This window comes from Halyomorpha halys, unplaced genomic scaffold (assembly GCF_000696795.3).
Source record: "Halyomorpha halys isolate HHAL.00 unplaced genomic scaffold, Hhal_1.1 Scaffold490.1, whole genome shotgun sequence".
Taxonomy (NCBI): Eukaryota; Metazoa; Arthropoda; class Insecta; order Hemiptera; family Pentatomidae; genus Halyomorpha; species Halyomorpha halys.
The window spans coordinates 1261123-1274919 of NW_027106788.1; the positions used below are offsets into that span (position 1 = coordinate 1261123).

Below are 13797 nucleotides of genomic sequence, written 5' to 3' on the forward strand. Positions count from 1 at the left end.
TTCAATTTCAAATTGCGTTAAAAGTGAACGTAAAAATTGTTGTCATCATCACATCTAATCCACACTTCTGCTGGGTTAATACATTAGGAACTTACCTAACCTTGTTTGAATCAAATTAAACAACATAAAAAACTACACTACTCTCATTAAGAACCTACAATTTCATCCATAGTTAAGAGCTATAAGGAATAATTATATTAAATGATTTTATATACCTATTACGAAAGCTGGATTCAATTTTTCAAATTATTAAAACTAAAACTACTTCAATTATAAGTGATAAAAAAATACGTAAGGCACTAGTAGAATGAAGTTTTCAAAACTTATTTTATGCAAAAATCCATTTTAATTTTCCCCAAAATTGTACATAACATGTTCTTCCACTTAACTTTTCAATTGTGTATTTACATGCTAATATACCACTAACCAAAGAACTAAAAAGTTTGATTAAAAATGTATATTCATATTGATCAGACAATTGATTTTTTATTTAAAATTATGCATAGGTATTATAATAATATGAAAAACATATATATATTGAAACCTGAATAAAATTAGATGGAAGGATAAATATTCTCTATATCAAGCTTATTCCAAAGAGACATTTTTATGGCTACCAGAAATTACTAGTTAATATTATTCTTCATTTGTTAATCAGAGCATAGCTTTACCAAATTTTCCCATTTTAAACTATAAATTAAATAAGGATTATATAATAAAATTAATAAATAAGGTATACACACACCTAAATGTGAAAAATATATTAATATGAAAAATTTAGTTCAAGCATTAAATTTTATGCAACAAAAATTGAAATTTAGCCCAAAAAGAGAAAAATGTGCAATTTTGTGCAGGAAAAACTCCGAAAAGTGCAAAATAAAATTTTTGTCATTTGAACACCTTTTCCATGAATTGAATTTCTGTTGAGGTTTGGTGGAATTCGGAACTTGGTAACAAAAGATGGAATTGCATGAAAATCTGATCTCTGAACTTCACCATGCTTTGGTTAAACTGTATTTACTAAGTATTTTTTTTTAAATGTTACTTTTTTGAATTTATTTTCAGAGACTTTTATTTTCAGTTAAAAATGTTTTATGTACGAATGGAAGTGAATGAAGTAATAAAAGTAATATGCAAAAGATAAAAATTTGATCTCTATATAGTTCCTGTATATTTACACTCTACTAATAATAATTATGAGGTATCCTTCTTGTCAATTTTCTTTTTTCCCTTGAAGTAGTTTCGTACTTGGTCAGGATCATTCCACCACTGAGCACTAGCAGTTCCCATGAAGAGGAATGCAGTGTTCGAGCCCAGAAGAACTGCAAAAGATATCCAAAATACCAACCTCCATTCAAGTAGAGTACTCTAAAAAAATAAAATGTTAAATCATAATATGCATAAATATAGAGAGAGTATAACCTTGATGTAACAAACCTCAATAATATGAATTTCTCGATTTATTGAAGTTTTTTTAAGTCTCTTTGAATTAGCCATGTTATACAATTAAACATAAAACTCAACATAGAGTAGAACAATCCACAAATAAATCACATAGAAAATTTAAAATGTCTCTGAAAAAAATAATTTAACTTCTTCTTTTGCGTCACCCTGTAGTGCCTTATAAGGATATGGGTTCGTCCAGCCAGGACTGCCACTGTTCTTGGTCTCTTGTGGAAATGTTCTACATATTCTAGGTACGACATCCTTGGTCTGCCTTGAGGTCTTATACAATCAGTGACATAGTCCACGGTCTTGCAGATCTGGTAGTAGATCAAGTTTGCCTTACTTATCATGCATAAGATCTTGAGTTTCACTTTTCCTGACCATTTTATAACTGTTGCAACCTTTATTTAACAAATTTTCAAAATGGTAACCTTTCTATAGCAAAAAACTGTGTATATACTTCAATTCAGATTTTTTTATTTTTCATATCATACGTATTAACTGTTTCAACAAAGATGAATGCCAAACAATCTGTTATTTATAGGTGAAATATAAGTGTGTAAATCTTAATAAAGTAAATTTATAGTCATGTAAAATTTGATATTTACAAATTACTTACATGTGTCATAGGATGAATGTATGTAAACAATGATTGGTAATATTGGCAACTAACCTTTGGGTTTACTTGGCCTTTATTATTATTAGTAGTAGTATTAATATTTCAGTAATATATTAAATAATATTTAAATTTACTATACAAATTGTCGGATTTACATTATCCGATTTTTGTATACTTTTTCTGAGTTCATATAAAGTCGGGGTCGGGGTCTCATTTTGTAATGCTCCCCCTTGCCGCGGAAACTGGATGACCCTGAAGCCACGACTGCAATGCTGCCCCTAACTGCCCCTACCATCATGCCAGAGTCTAGGACTTGCTGCCCAGCAGTCAATTGAGAGAGACGTTTTTCTAACACCAGGCGAAGAGACATGATCTTCACCATTCTCACTACTGCTCAACCTAGACTGTTAGAGGATGTGACCATGATGATGAAGACATCACAGATAAGCAATATTAATATATGAGACCACCCAATACTCTGTTTGAAATCTATCATTAATTAACACACTAACTCATTTGCTCCCTCAGGGATTTTATTCCTGGTCTTATAAAATATATGCATGTTTATTGATCAGCAGGTCTCACAATTTCACCACCCCTTTTCCACATTAATACAAATAAAAATTCAACATACACTCGGGATACCTAAAGTAAGACATGGAGAGGTCCCGATGTATACAGAAATTTTAAAGGAATTTGGCTTACATTAGGTGTGAGCACTCCAATGAGGTATGGAGTTACGATTCCTGATATAGCACCTATTGTTCCAACCAGGGCCGTTACAATTCCAGCATAGTTAGTACTGTTATCAAGTGTAATGGCTTTTGAGCCTGGTATATATGAACCCATCATTGTCATTCCAAACACGAAGAAAACTGTTGCTAAAGTCTTATCACATCCAGAATATGAAGCAGCTATAATGCCAATTGCAGGCCCAACAGATGCTGGAACAATAAGTTTTAAAAAAAAAATGTTTTGAATTTCTTTATATCAATCTGGAAAAAAAAATTAAATATAGTTTGGCATAAAAATTCTATGATGTTGATTTTCATCTACAATACCATGAATTCTTAACCAGTTTTCAATGTAGTGAAAATGAATTTAGTTTATTTAAATATACATTGAAAATTTTAAGAACTCTAGTTATTGCCTACTGAAGGGTATTAAGGTTTGAACCTTTTGGAAACTCTGGTAGCTGAAATGTTCAAGAGATTCCCAGTCCCGAGTAAACATTATAAAGGGTTGGGCCCAGAGTAGGCTGTCTGGTAGAGTGACATCAAACAAATAAAATTTGTGTGGCAGTATATTACCTTCACTTAGGTCGGGCCCAGAATAATCAAAAAATGATTTACAATCCTAAATGTTTAACCCAGCTGCACAGTGATTAAACTGTTAAGACCTGTAGATCACATAGCTTTTATCAAGGACAAATAAGAAATAACGACTGGAAGAAATGAAAGAATGTTAAAGTTGAAGAAGTACCCGCTATATGATCAGCCAATAAAAAGGCTGGAAAGAAATCCAAAAACGTAGAGGCGAGAAAATGTGGGATAAAGACTGGGAAGGCAATGGTAGGAGAGTTAGGAGAAAATAGCAAGGTAGCGGATCATAGAAATACAGGTCCTTAATGGAGGGAAAATATCCAAAACTATGAACCAGCTAGACCAACCACCCACACACTAGATGGAAGCCAGCCAGATAATTTTAAATTATGATAATACAGTTCTGTAAATTAATTGGCAAAGGAAATATAAATGTAGATTTAGTAGAATGATATTACCAGTATTCACAATTTTATTTTAATATTAATTATGGTAATGTCAGCCTAATATGCATGCAACCTCTTATATAAAATATACGATATCTGTTAATACCTGAAATAAACCTAGTGTTGATGAAACTTAATCTGATGGTTTAAATACCCTGCCAGCCATCTAATTACCATAACTAAGTAAATTTTTGAAAAGTCTTGAACTGAAAATAGTTAATCTCTGAACTAAAGGGTGAAAAATATTTGAAATTGGAAATTTATGTATACAAAAATTGGATTTCTAGAAATTTTTTTTTAAAAAATTCACATTTTTATCACTTCAGTATATCTTGTTGGCCATTTTCATCTTTATTCCAGTCAAAATCTAGTTATATAAATAGTTGAAATCTATTTTCAACTCCTGGATGAATTTTTGATACTTTATTTAAAATTATGCTCTAACATACAACTCCTGGATGAATTTTTGATGCTTTATTTAAAATCATGCTTATTTCCAGCTTTTAGCTTATTTAATGTTGTATTTTTTTCCCGGGACTTTTATATTTTATAAAAACTCAAATAGTGATTGAACTATTGAGCCAATGTTTTGCCCCACATTGAAGGGCTTCATCAAGGCTTTTAGACTCGAAGTCAGAGCAGAAGTGACTCCACTTATCTGAATGTACCCAGACCATCTTCCATTTATTTTGGATTTGATTTCTATTGAGAGGCAAGCCATCTACCACCTTAAAGGACACTAAATAATGTGGAAAACATAAAAATAGATTTATTCTCTTTTGCATTTGAACGCCTCATATATACTCATATATATTTTGCTAGACTAGTGGACATCATTTTAAACATTTCAACTTACAACTTATGAGGAACATTACTTTTGTTTAAACATAAATCGTATTCTAGTCTCAGTAGGACTCTAACACTTACCTACAGTAATACAAAGCTTCCTCACTAATGACGTACCCCACCTAAATTTAACAATCATCAAATCGATGAGCCATCCAGAAAAAATGGAAAAAAACCACATGCCAATGTGTGGTAACCCAGAAATAATTCCATTCTGTAAAGTCGAAATAAAATGTTTTTTATAAAATACTTTTTCATTTAATTTAAAGATTTTTTTTTTTAATTTTATGAAAGTCAGTTAAAGAAAGCAGAGATTCTGAAAATAAGAGATAAAATTTCTGTTATTAAAAGATTCCAAAACAAAGTCTTGATTCTCTCAAACAGTATTAGGCAAAAAGTAATTGAAATTAGTAATTAGAGTAAAATATAATTGCAATTTCTTATGTTCAACTTGTAATTTGTAATTTCAAATTATTATTATGATAATTAGTGATTCATCGAGTAATTTAAATTATTAATCATATTTGTAATTTCATGTTTAGGACCAATTTAAAGTCATTGGAGAGTAATTGTAATTTTAATTACTTAATACTTTTTGCCCAACTCTGCTTTCAAACATGATTAAATAATTAACAAATCATCAAGACTGAGAAAAATAAGATAACATTAATTCTGACTTGAGTCTGTGGTAGTTATTTTATAAGTGCACATGAGCAAAAACTTTAGAAAAGAAATGTAAGATTACTTTATTGTAGAAAAAACAAAATTAGATAGAACTAAAAACTAGAAGCTGCTGCCTAGTAAATGAACTAGAAAGAAGTTAGCTTTTATTAACAGCAACTTTTTTGAAATTTTATTTTCTTCATGAAACAGATTAGAAAATTCTAGAGCTCAGCACTAAAACTGTTTTTGTTAAAATCATAAGTGAGTTAATAAACACAACAACCAAGTAGAAGGGGTGATGTAAAGATAAAAGAAGATCAGTCCTGTGTTTATATGATCTTAACATTTCTGCTCTAATAATTCTTTTTTATTTTACCATTAAAATATTTACTTATAAAAAGTAAATGAGATGATGTAACAATGTCTTAAGGAGATCATAACACCAAAAATAATTGGAGAGAATCTTACATTACTGTCCTGCTCCCTGAAATCTCACAATTATGGCCATGCTTATATTACCTATATAAAAAAATTCACTTATATTGAGGTACATTGTAAAATTATCTAAAACTAAGTATCTGTGTGGACAATCATTCAAGAAAAGAAAGGTCATCCCTCCAAGAAGGTGGAACAGTATAAATGATTTTTTTTTTTTTTTTTTGCAAACTGCCTTACTCCCTAATAGTAAGAGTTGTAAAGTTAAGATAAGCCTGCCTCTTATCATGAGATTTTGGGGGCAGGGCAGGGAGGGAAAGTCCCTCTTATTATTTTTGGTGTTATGGTTTTCTTGAGTGATTGTGACATCATCACTCATTCACTAATACTCATAATAAATAAATGTCTCAATGGTAAGATTAGAACGGTTCTTTAAGAAGTCAGAAATACAGATCCACACCTAATCCTAGATTGTTAAATAGTCTCGTTTGTAATTGACTACTATTTTAGAGACTTAAGGCTTTGTTTTTCAAATCTTCCAATATTATTCTAGCTAATAAAATGCTAGACTGAAGATTTTTTTTTCTAAATTTACTATCTCTGATATTTTTATAAGCTTTATATGGATTTTGCAGTTCTAAATCTCTTGGTAAAATAAACTTTTACATTATAGCTAATCTGAACCTCAGAAATATTCCAAAAATTTTATTATAATTTTATTTTGACTACTTTTCTTTTAATAAATTTAATTTAATATAATTACTGCTTTAACTGAGATGTGTAGAATATTTTTTAAATATTTTGGCAGATCTGTATTTATAGTAAGTACACTCCAGCTATGACCAACTAGGGAGATCGTCAGTCCCCAAACTGGAACAGATGTCAAAATAGGAATCCATGGAGTCGGTGGCAGCTGAAAACAAAGTTATTTGTACGATATGATTTGCTGGGTTCATAAATTATTATTACTTTCTTTTTTTTGGAAATAAGAGCTAAAACAATGTGCCTTGCCTGTCATGTTTATTTTTTTTTTTATCAAGGGAAAAAATATATTCAATTAAATGATACCTGCGGGCTGATCTAGAAATTACAAATCACATGAGACAAATTAATTTTACTCAACTAATAAAGCATCTTAATTAAAGACATCTTGAATAAAATACAATTTCAGTATTAAGTAATATGCAACAGCTTAAGAAATTGATTGTAATTAGGAATGTAGGAGTTGCTTATGATTTAATTGTTTAGGTAACCCAAATATTTAAGGCACTGACTTATACATTAAGTGAAAATCAATTATAACAACTCATTGGCAGATAAACAGAGTGACTTTGCCCCTCCTCTCATGCCTAGAATGATTTTTTTTTTTTTTATGTTTTAATTTAGTATAGAAAATCATGGTACATTTACATAAATGTACTATTTTTTTTTCTGTTCCACAGGAGCGTACAAAAAAAAAATGCTACAGTTAGGTCAGAGATATCTGAGGCAGGCCAATTATATTGAACGCTTTATGATCTCTGGATCACCACATTGATTTTCAAACCTCCCTAAAAATAGATATGTATAAAACTAAATATTAATCAATAAGAATAAGGAAAACCTTTTGAACCACACTTTGTAATATAAAACAATATAATAATAAAAACACCACAGTTTCATTATATATACACTGACACACTTCTGGAACATTTTCTATTTACCATTTTCAAACATTTTCCTCTTCACCTCAACCACAATATTAAAAAGTAAAAAAACATTTTAAAATATACAACTCTTATATTAAGAAAGTATTAATAATAATTTTTTTAATTCTTCTTATTATCTGCTGAAGTAATTTCTTTCCTCAAGTCCTTTATATATTATTATTAATCTCCAGAACAACATTATGCAGTTAGTCACATTTTCCTCATTCAACCTTATTTCACGTTTTACCAACTTAGTTTGTACAAAAAATTATGATAAACTAGGATGGTATAAAGTGAAATATTATTAGAAGACAAAAATGTGACCATTTAAATGATGTTTGTTCTGGAAATGAATAAAATATAAAAGCAACAAAGAAAGCAAAAGTGAAATAAACAGAATTTTAAATTGATAAATACAAATAATTCCAAGAGTTATATATTTGAAAATATTTTGACTATGGTGAAAATATAAATGTTTGAAAACGGCTGATAGAAAAGACCAGAACATTGAAGAAGTGCTGACTGTATTTGTGTAGAATAAAGTTTTGATAAATTTTTGTTATCGTATAGTTTTATATTAAAAAATTAGGGCTTTAGGAATTTAAAAAAATTTTCCCTCAATCTTTTTGATTAACATTCAGTAATATAAAAGTAATCCCACTAAAAAAAATAACCAATAACCACTATAAAGTTGTATGTAATAAATATATGGATATCTTTATGAAATTATTTGTTAGATCTGAAGCAAAATCCTGGCTATGTGCCATGACGCTCCAGGTGGCCTAATAATTATTTTTTCTTACAACTTGAGTTATCCACTTATTTGCTAAGGAAATATATTGTTTTTTCCATAAAAAAAAAATTATTATTTGTACATACATCTTTGTAGCAAGTTTTCCCAGAAGTTGTAGTTATATGATTCCTTTCATCTTCTTTGATATAAGGATGTTCCAATGGTGTGTTGTGATAAATTGTCATCCAAATGATTAACCATACAATTCCTATTCCTCCGAAGATATAAAATACTCCTGTCCAACCTAAATAGGAAATGATCAACCCAGATATCGCCATTGATAAAAAGTTTCCTAAATAAGCTCCTGAAAAAAGCAATGTTTATTTAGTTTAGTTAGTTTGATATAAGTCTGGTACAGATAGTAAGGTTAAAGTGACAATTACAACTGAACCAATTTAGTTTTGGGCATACATTTATAATTTTTATAAAAATAAAATTTTATTACTAATTTTGAAAATTAGTATTGAATTAAACTAAAAAGAGATTAATACCTTCTAATGAGTACATCTAGTGCTGGGGTTTTTGTTGAACTGGGCCAGTGAGTGCCTAACTTGTTGCCTTTCTATTTTCTAATAAAGCTAATGTAATCAGCATATAAATGGCCTGATTTAATTTCTTATAATTGTACTTATCGTAATGTTTTAAGTTTTCCTGAAACAAAATCGTTTAACGAAGCCTCACAAAATGGTGTGTGTGTGTTTTTTTAACGAGCGTCGGTGGAAATCTTCAAAAGACATGGATAGGCCTGCACCTATCCGTATGTGGGATTTTTACCCACTAAAACCACAACATGTTCATTCCTCTCCATGGGACCGCCACTAGGCATTACTTCATGGAGGGAAATGGCTGGATGCTGCCTCATTTTCTTCACATGGTTTTCACATTTCCATGTTAGTCACGTCTTCTGGATCTCTCTTCCGCTCTCAACCTCTTAAGGACGACTGTGGTGAATCTCTTCACTGCGTTCCAGTGCTGGTCTGTGAGTAGCATATAGCTCACCACATTTTCTGGTGTGATGCGTCCTCCACACACTCTCTCCAATTATCTTATTTCTGCTGCAAAGTGAATGCAAGTACAAAATACATGCTCCGCTGTTTCCTCGGTAGTCTGACATCCAGGGCATTCTGGGGTGTTGTCCATTTTGAATCGGTATTGGTATGCTCTAAAGCATCCATGACCTGTCAACAGTTGGGTTACGTAAAAATTCACTTCCCCATGACGGCTGCTATACCACAAGCCCATATCGGGTATTAACCTGCGAGTCCACTTCCCGGAATCTGCAGCCTCCCAACGCTGTTGCCACTGATGATGGTAGTTTTCCGCTCTTCTTCTCTGGAAACGTGAGAGCGTCATCTATAGTGCCTACTTCTTTCTTCAACAAGGAGTTCCACCAACGGCATTCTGGCTATCACACACACTGCCTCGTAGGAAACAGTCTGAAAAGCACTTACCATCCTCAAGCAAACTATGCGATAAACGAAAACCATCTGTCTCCTGTATGATTTGGTAACCATCGCATCTTTCCAAATGGAAGCTGCTTATAACATAATCGAGGAAACAACTGTAGCAAGAAGTCTTCGGCTACTTTCTCTGGGATCTCTAACGTTTGGCATAAGGCGTGACAAAAAGGATGGTACTTTAGCAAATTTGGCGCTGATAAACTCCGTGTGAAGATTAAAGCGGAAACGTGCATCAATCACGACTCCTAGGTATTTTAAGCAAGACTGGGAACGAATTACGTGCCTACCAACCGTGATAGTGATGGACTCTGTTTGCTTCCTGCTAGTTACTAGGAGAACCTCGGTCTTGTGATCTGCAAGTTGTAGGCCTACCAAAGACAGCCAACTTCGGACCATAGCAGCAGCCTGGTTAGTGATGAGGGTAACTTCTTCCAAGTACTTCGCTGCCACTACAACTGGAACGTCATCTTCGAATCCCACAACTGTGGCTCCCTTTGGCATTGTCAATTTGAAGATTGTGCTGGACATGACGTTCCACAGAAGAGGCCCTAATATCTGTCCCTGTTGAACACCACCAGTCACCTTGCATCTCCTTTGGCCAATGTCGGGAAAATAAAACAGAGGTCTATCTTTGAAGTATTCTGTGAGTACTCTCATAATATAGGCTGACACTACCATAGTCTGTAGGGCATCTATAATATAGGTCCATCGTGCAGTGTTAAAAGCATTCTTTACGTCTAGTGTGATGATTGCTGCATAGCACACTTAGCACCCCTTCTCCACCTTGCTCCTGCAATTGCTGTGCGGGCTATCTCGACTACTAATCCAACTGCATCTAATGTGGATCGCTCTTTACGGAATCCGTATTGAGCTCCAGAGACTAGCTACTCCACACATACGTGTGTGTGTATTGAGCCAAGTTCAAAAATGAAAAAAAAAAATAAAAATTTGAAATTAACTACTTAATATAGGTACATGCCTAGGATGTTAAACAATATTTTCACTGAAATCAGCTTATCAGAAGTTCTACTTTATAGGCAACGATAATTTATTTAACACTATTTTACCTATTTCCCAAAAATGGCTCTAACAATTTTGTTTAAACTGATCATTTTTATGTACAATAAAATAGTGTTAGTTATTAGTTGGGTTTGCAATAAGGCGAGAGGACTGAATTTTCTAAAACCATTCCTCTGAAGAACCTTTTTTGGTTTACTTGACATAATTAACTTTACCTTATTATTAGCAGTATTAAAAAAGGATAATTGTAAAATATGAAGCAATTTCATAATCAGTTAATTAAGGAGAAAATAAATGTTTTCTTATTTCCATAGTTGTTATGACAATAGTAATTTTTTTTTACTATTGTCAAAATAATCATAATTTTAACTGTCATAACAACTATGTGAACACACAAAAAAATACTAACTTTTTTACCAAACCCATTAATGGAAATATAGTAAAGGTTACATATAATATTGCCATTGTCATTGATAAAGAAGTTAGAGAAGAAGAAGCTAGGATTAATTTCTATTCTAAGCAGGGTAGTCCGTGAAAGGTGTGTGATGTGCACACCACGCCACATTTTACTTTAAGGTATGCTGTAAGATTTTTTAAAATTTCACCAGTAAAAATAATAGCTCCTAATCGCCCTCTCTCGTTGGAAGAACTCCAATTAGACATCAGCACAGTCAACGATGGGTAAATAGGGCCCTATAAACAAAATAGAAAATTATAAATATTTAAGAAATAATTTTAAATTGCTAATCAATTTGATCATTTGTGGAAAGAAATTCAATGTTGGAATGGAGATTATCTGTGATCAATATCAGACTTCTTGTATAATATTGGGTAAATCTCAAATTTTGATGTATCTTTTAGGGCTTTTAATTTTGAAATCCTTCCGTGTTGTACTTTCTCAAACGTTCTGATTTTTCGGTCCTTTATCGTCAGTCCAAACCCAAAATAGTGTATCTGTAAATTTCTGAGAATAATGTGTTTGAAATATGACTGTAGAAATAAGGTAGTAGCTAATTTGAATCTTGAATAAAAGTCGATCGATCATTTTGAGTATTTAATTATTGGCATAAATTAAAGGGCAATATTGTGAGGAAACAAAAAGATGCACGTTAAAGTGCAATAAAACCCAAAATTGAAAAAATTACTGAGACACCGATTTTGCTCTGAACTGACTATATATTATTTTTACACAACTTTGTATGTGATTTTTAATTTTTTTTATCCATTTGAACAATTAGCGTATGTAACAATACATTATTCCCAAAGATAATGGCTAAGGGTGCATGTTTTTATTTTTATATTAATAAAATAAAGCTAGATTAATTATTTTATATATGCTTGTTTGAGAGTGGTTTAGTTTATTCTTAATTCAAAACAATTTTGATCCTTTTTTCCTATCAACTTTTATTCTTTAAAATTTCTCTAACGTTTCGGCCCTCAGGCCATTCTCAAGGATACCACCTACAAAAAGTTTTTTTATTTTTATATAACAATTACATTATTTCCTTCAACTACACACTGATTTCTTTGGCCCTACCTTCAATATTGGTGTCATTTCTTTTTTAAATCTTTAAATTGCAGGCTAATTGCCTTTGTCACATCTTTAAAATAAATTAATCATTAAAATAATATCATGATAACTACATAAAAATTTGTTTTTAAATAGATTTCTAACTTACATAACTTTTTCTAAAATATTTTGATCTTAGATTTAAAACTTTTTTACAAAACACATAAAAATTAAGAATAAACATAAAGCTATTTTATTTTTAATCCCTCCATTATTATCTATTCAAACAATCGTTATCAGCAACAATAAATTATTCCCCTGGATAATGATTGAATATACATTCTTTTATTTTTATATTAGTAACATAAGGCTATAGTTACCTGTGCGAGACCCACGAGAATTCGGAGACAAATGAGTCCCCACGATCCAAATGTCCTGGAAACTATAGGAGTAGTAAGGGTTGCACTCGAGGATATAAAGATACTAAGTCCAAGAACCGATTTGACACCCCACTTTTCCGCCAACAAACCACCCGGTAAATGATTGATGACATAGCCCCAGAAATAGGAACTCAGTATGAGGCCTTGGGTCTCTTCATTCCAATCAAACTCTCCGGGCTGTAATTAATAAAAATAGAAAATTTATAGCTGATCCCATGGTTAAAATATGTTTCAGTTAGATCAGACTGGAATTCATACTAACATATTGTATTATTGTGGTATTATTCCGAACAAAAGGGCATGTATTTGCGTCGATTTTGCTATCTTTTGAATGGAACCTGGTCATCTCAGTGATTGCTATATTGAGGCTGGATCTTTGTAAATATTCCAATGTAATTGTTACACAGCCCATCAGTCCGATAATGTGCCTTAGTCCCCATTTATTTTCTAAATAACATTCATTATCAATACATTTTAAACTAAAATATGTAATTAACAAATTCACCTTCCTAATGTAAATTTAAAATAAATATTATCAGATACCAATCAGCAGTTTTCGCTCAGTTTTTTGTATGGAAAAAAGGGTGATCCGTCAGGGCTTCTCATCTTACAAAAAATAATTAAGTTATTTATACAATACAGATAAATTATTGAAATTTCGATCTGACAACCTGTGGGTTGGTAGACTGGCGCGTTACCACCCTCCTACCGTTGCCCCCTCTTAATATTCCGTTATTCAGAGAGTAGAAAGAAGAAAGAAAAAAAAAATTCTTTATACTAAAAATTGTTCCAGTATCCAAAGTTCCCGGGTTTCGGCAACAGTTAAGACTATTCTAGAATGCTACAAAAATGAAAAGGGGTAATCGCTACAACACGCTGGATGGCTTGTTCACAACTTTTTTTTTTCTTTGATCCATCTAAAACAGAATAAAACAATAAATTAATGGCTGCCTTAAGTATGGCTTACATAAATCACCTTTTTCTACCTGTGGTACTTTAAGGTTACGATGGAATACTTATCTCGTTGGCAGACTCCGTCCGCTTATATAAACATCGATTAGCTGATATCGCAGTAACAGCTGACTGTAACTTTTATATATATATATATA

At 31.7% G+C, this 13797-nt stretch overlaps 1 protein-coding gene across 2 annotated transcripts; it reads right to left on the reverse strand.

Annotated features, from left to right (window-relative positions):
• Positions 1-1130: 1130 nt before the first annotated feature.
• On the reverse strand, positions 1131-13669 carry LOC106683510 (putative inorganic phosphate cotransporter). 2 transcript variants are annotated; one of them, XM_014425017.2, is made up of 8 exons: positions 12951-13669; positions 12629-12865; positions 11344-11431; positions 8345-8562; positions 6541-6690; positions 4761-4893; positions 2771-3009; positions 1131-1322 (listed from the first exon to the last, which is right to left on the reverse strand). In XM_014425017.2, the coding sequence occupies exons 1-8, from the start codon at positions 13098-13100 to the stop codon at positions 1185-1187; spliced, it is 1353 nt and encodes a 450-aa protein (XP_014280503.1). In that variant the 5' UTR covers positions 13101-13669; the 3' UTR covers positions 1131-1184. The 2 variants fall into 2 exon arrangements, with proteins under 2 accessions (XP_014280503.1, XP_014280500.1); XM_014425014.2 differs by having other exon boundaries at positions 1131-1368; positions 12951-13664.
• Positions 13670-13797: the final 128 nt, after the last annotated feature.

Coding starts and splice junctions, on each gene's coding strand:
- LOC106683510 (XM_014425014.2), bottom strand. CDS start 13,100: ATGGGCTGTGTAACAATTACATTGGAATATTTACAAAGATCCAGCCTC. Junction 8,563..11,343: donor AGGAGCTATTATTTTTACTG/GTGAAATTTTAA, acceptor TGCTTTTTTCAG/GAGCTTATTTAGGAAACTTT. Junction 1,369..2,770: donor TTGGAGTGCTCACACCTAAT/GTAAGCCAAATT, acceptor TTATTTTTTTAG/AGTACTCTACTTGAATGGAG.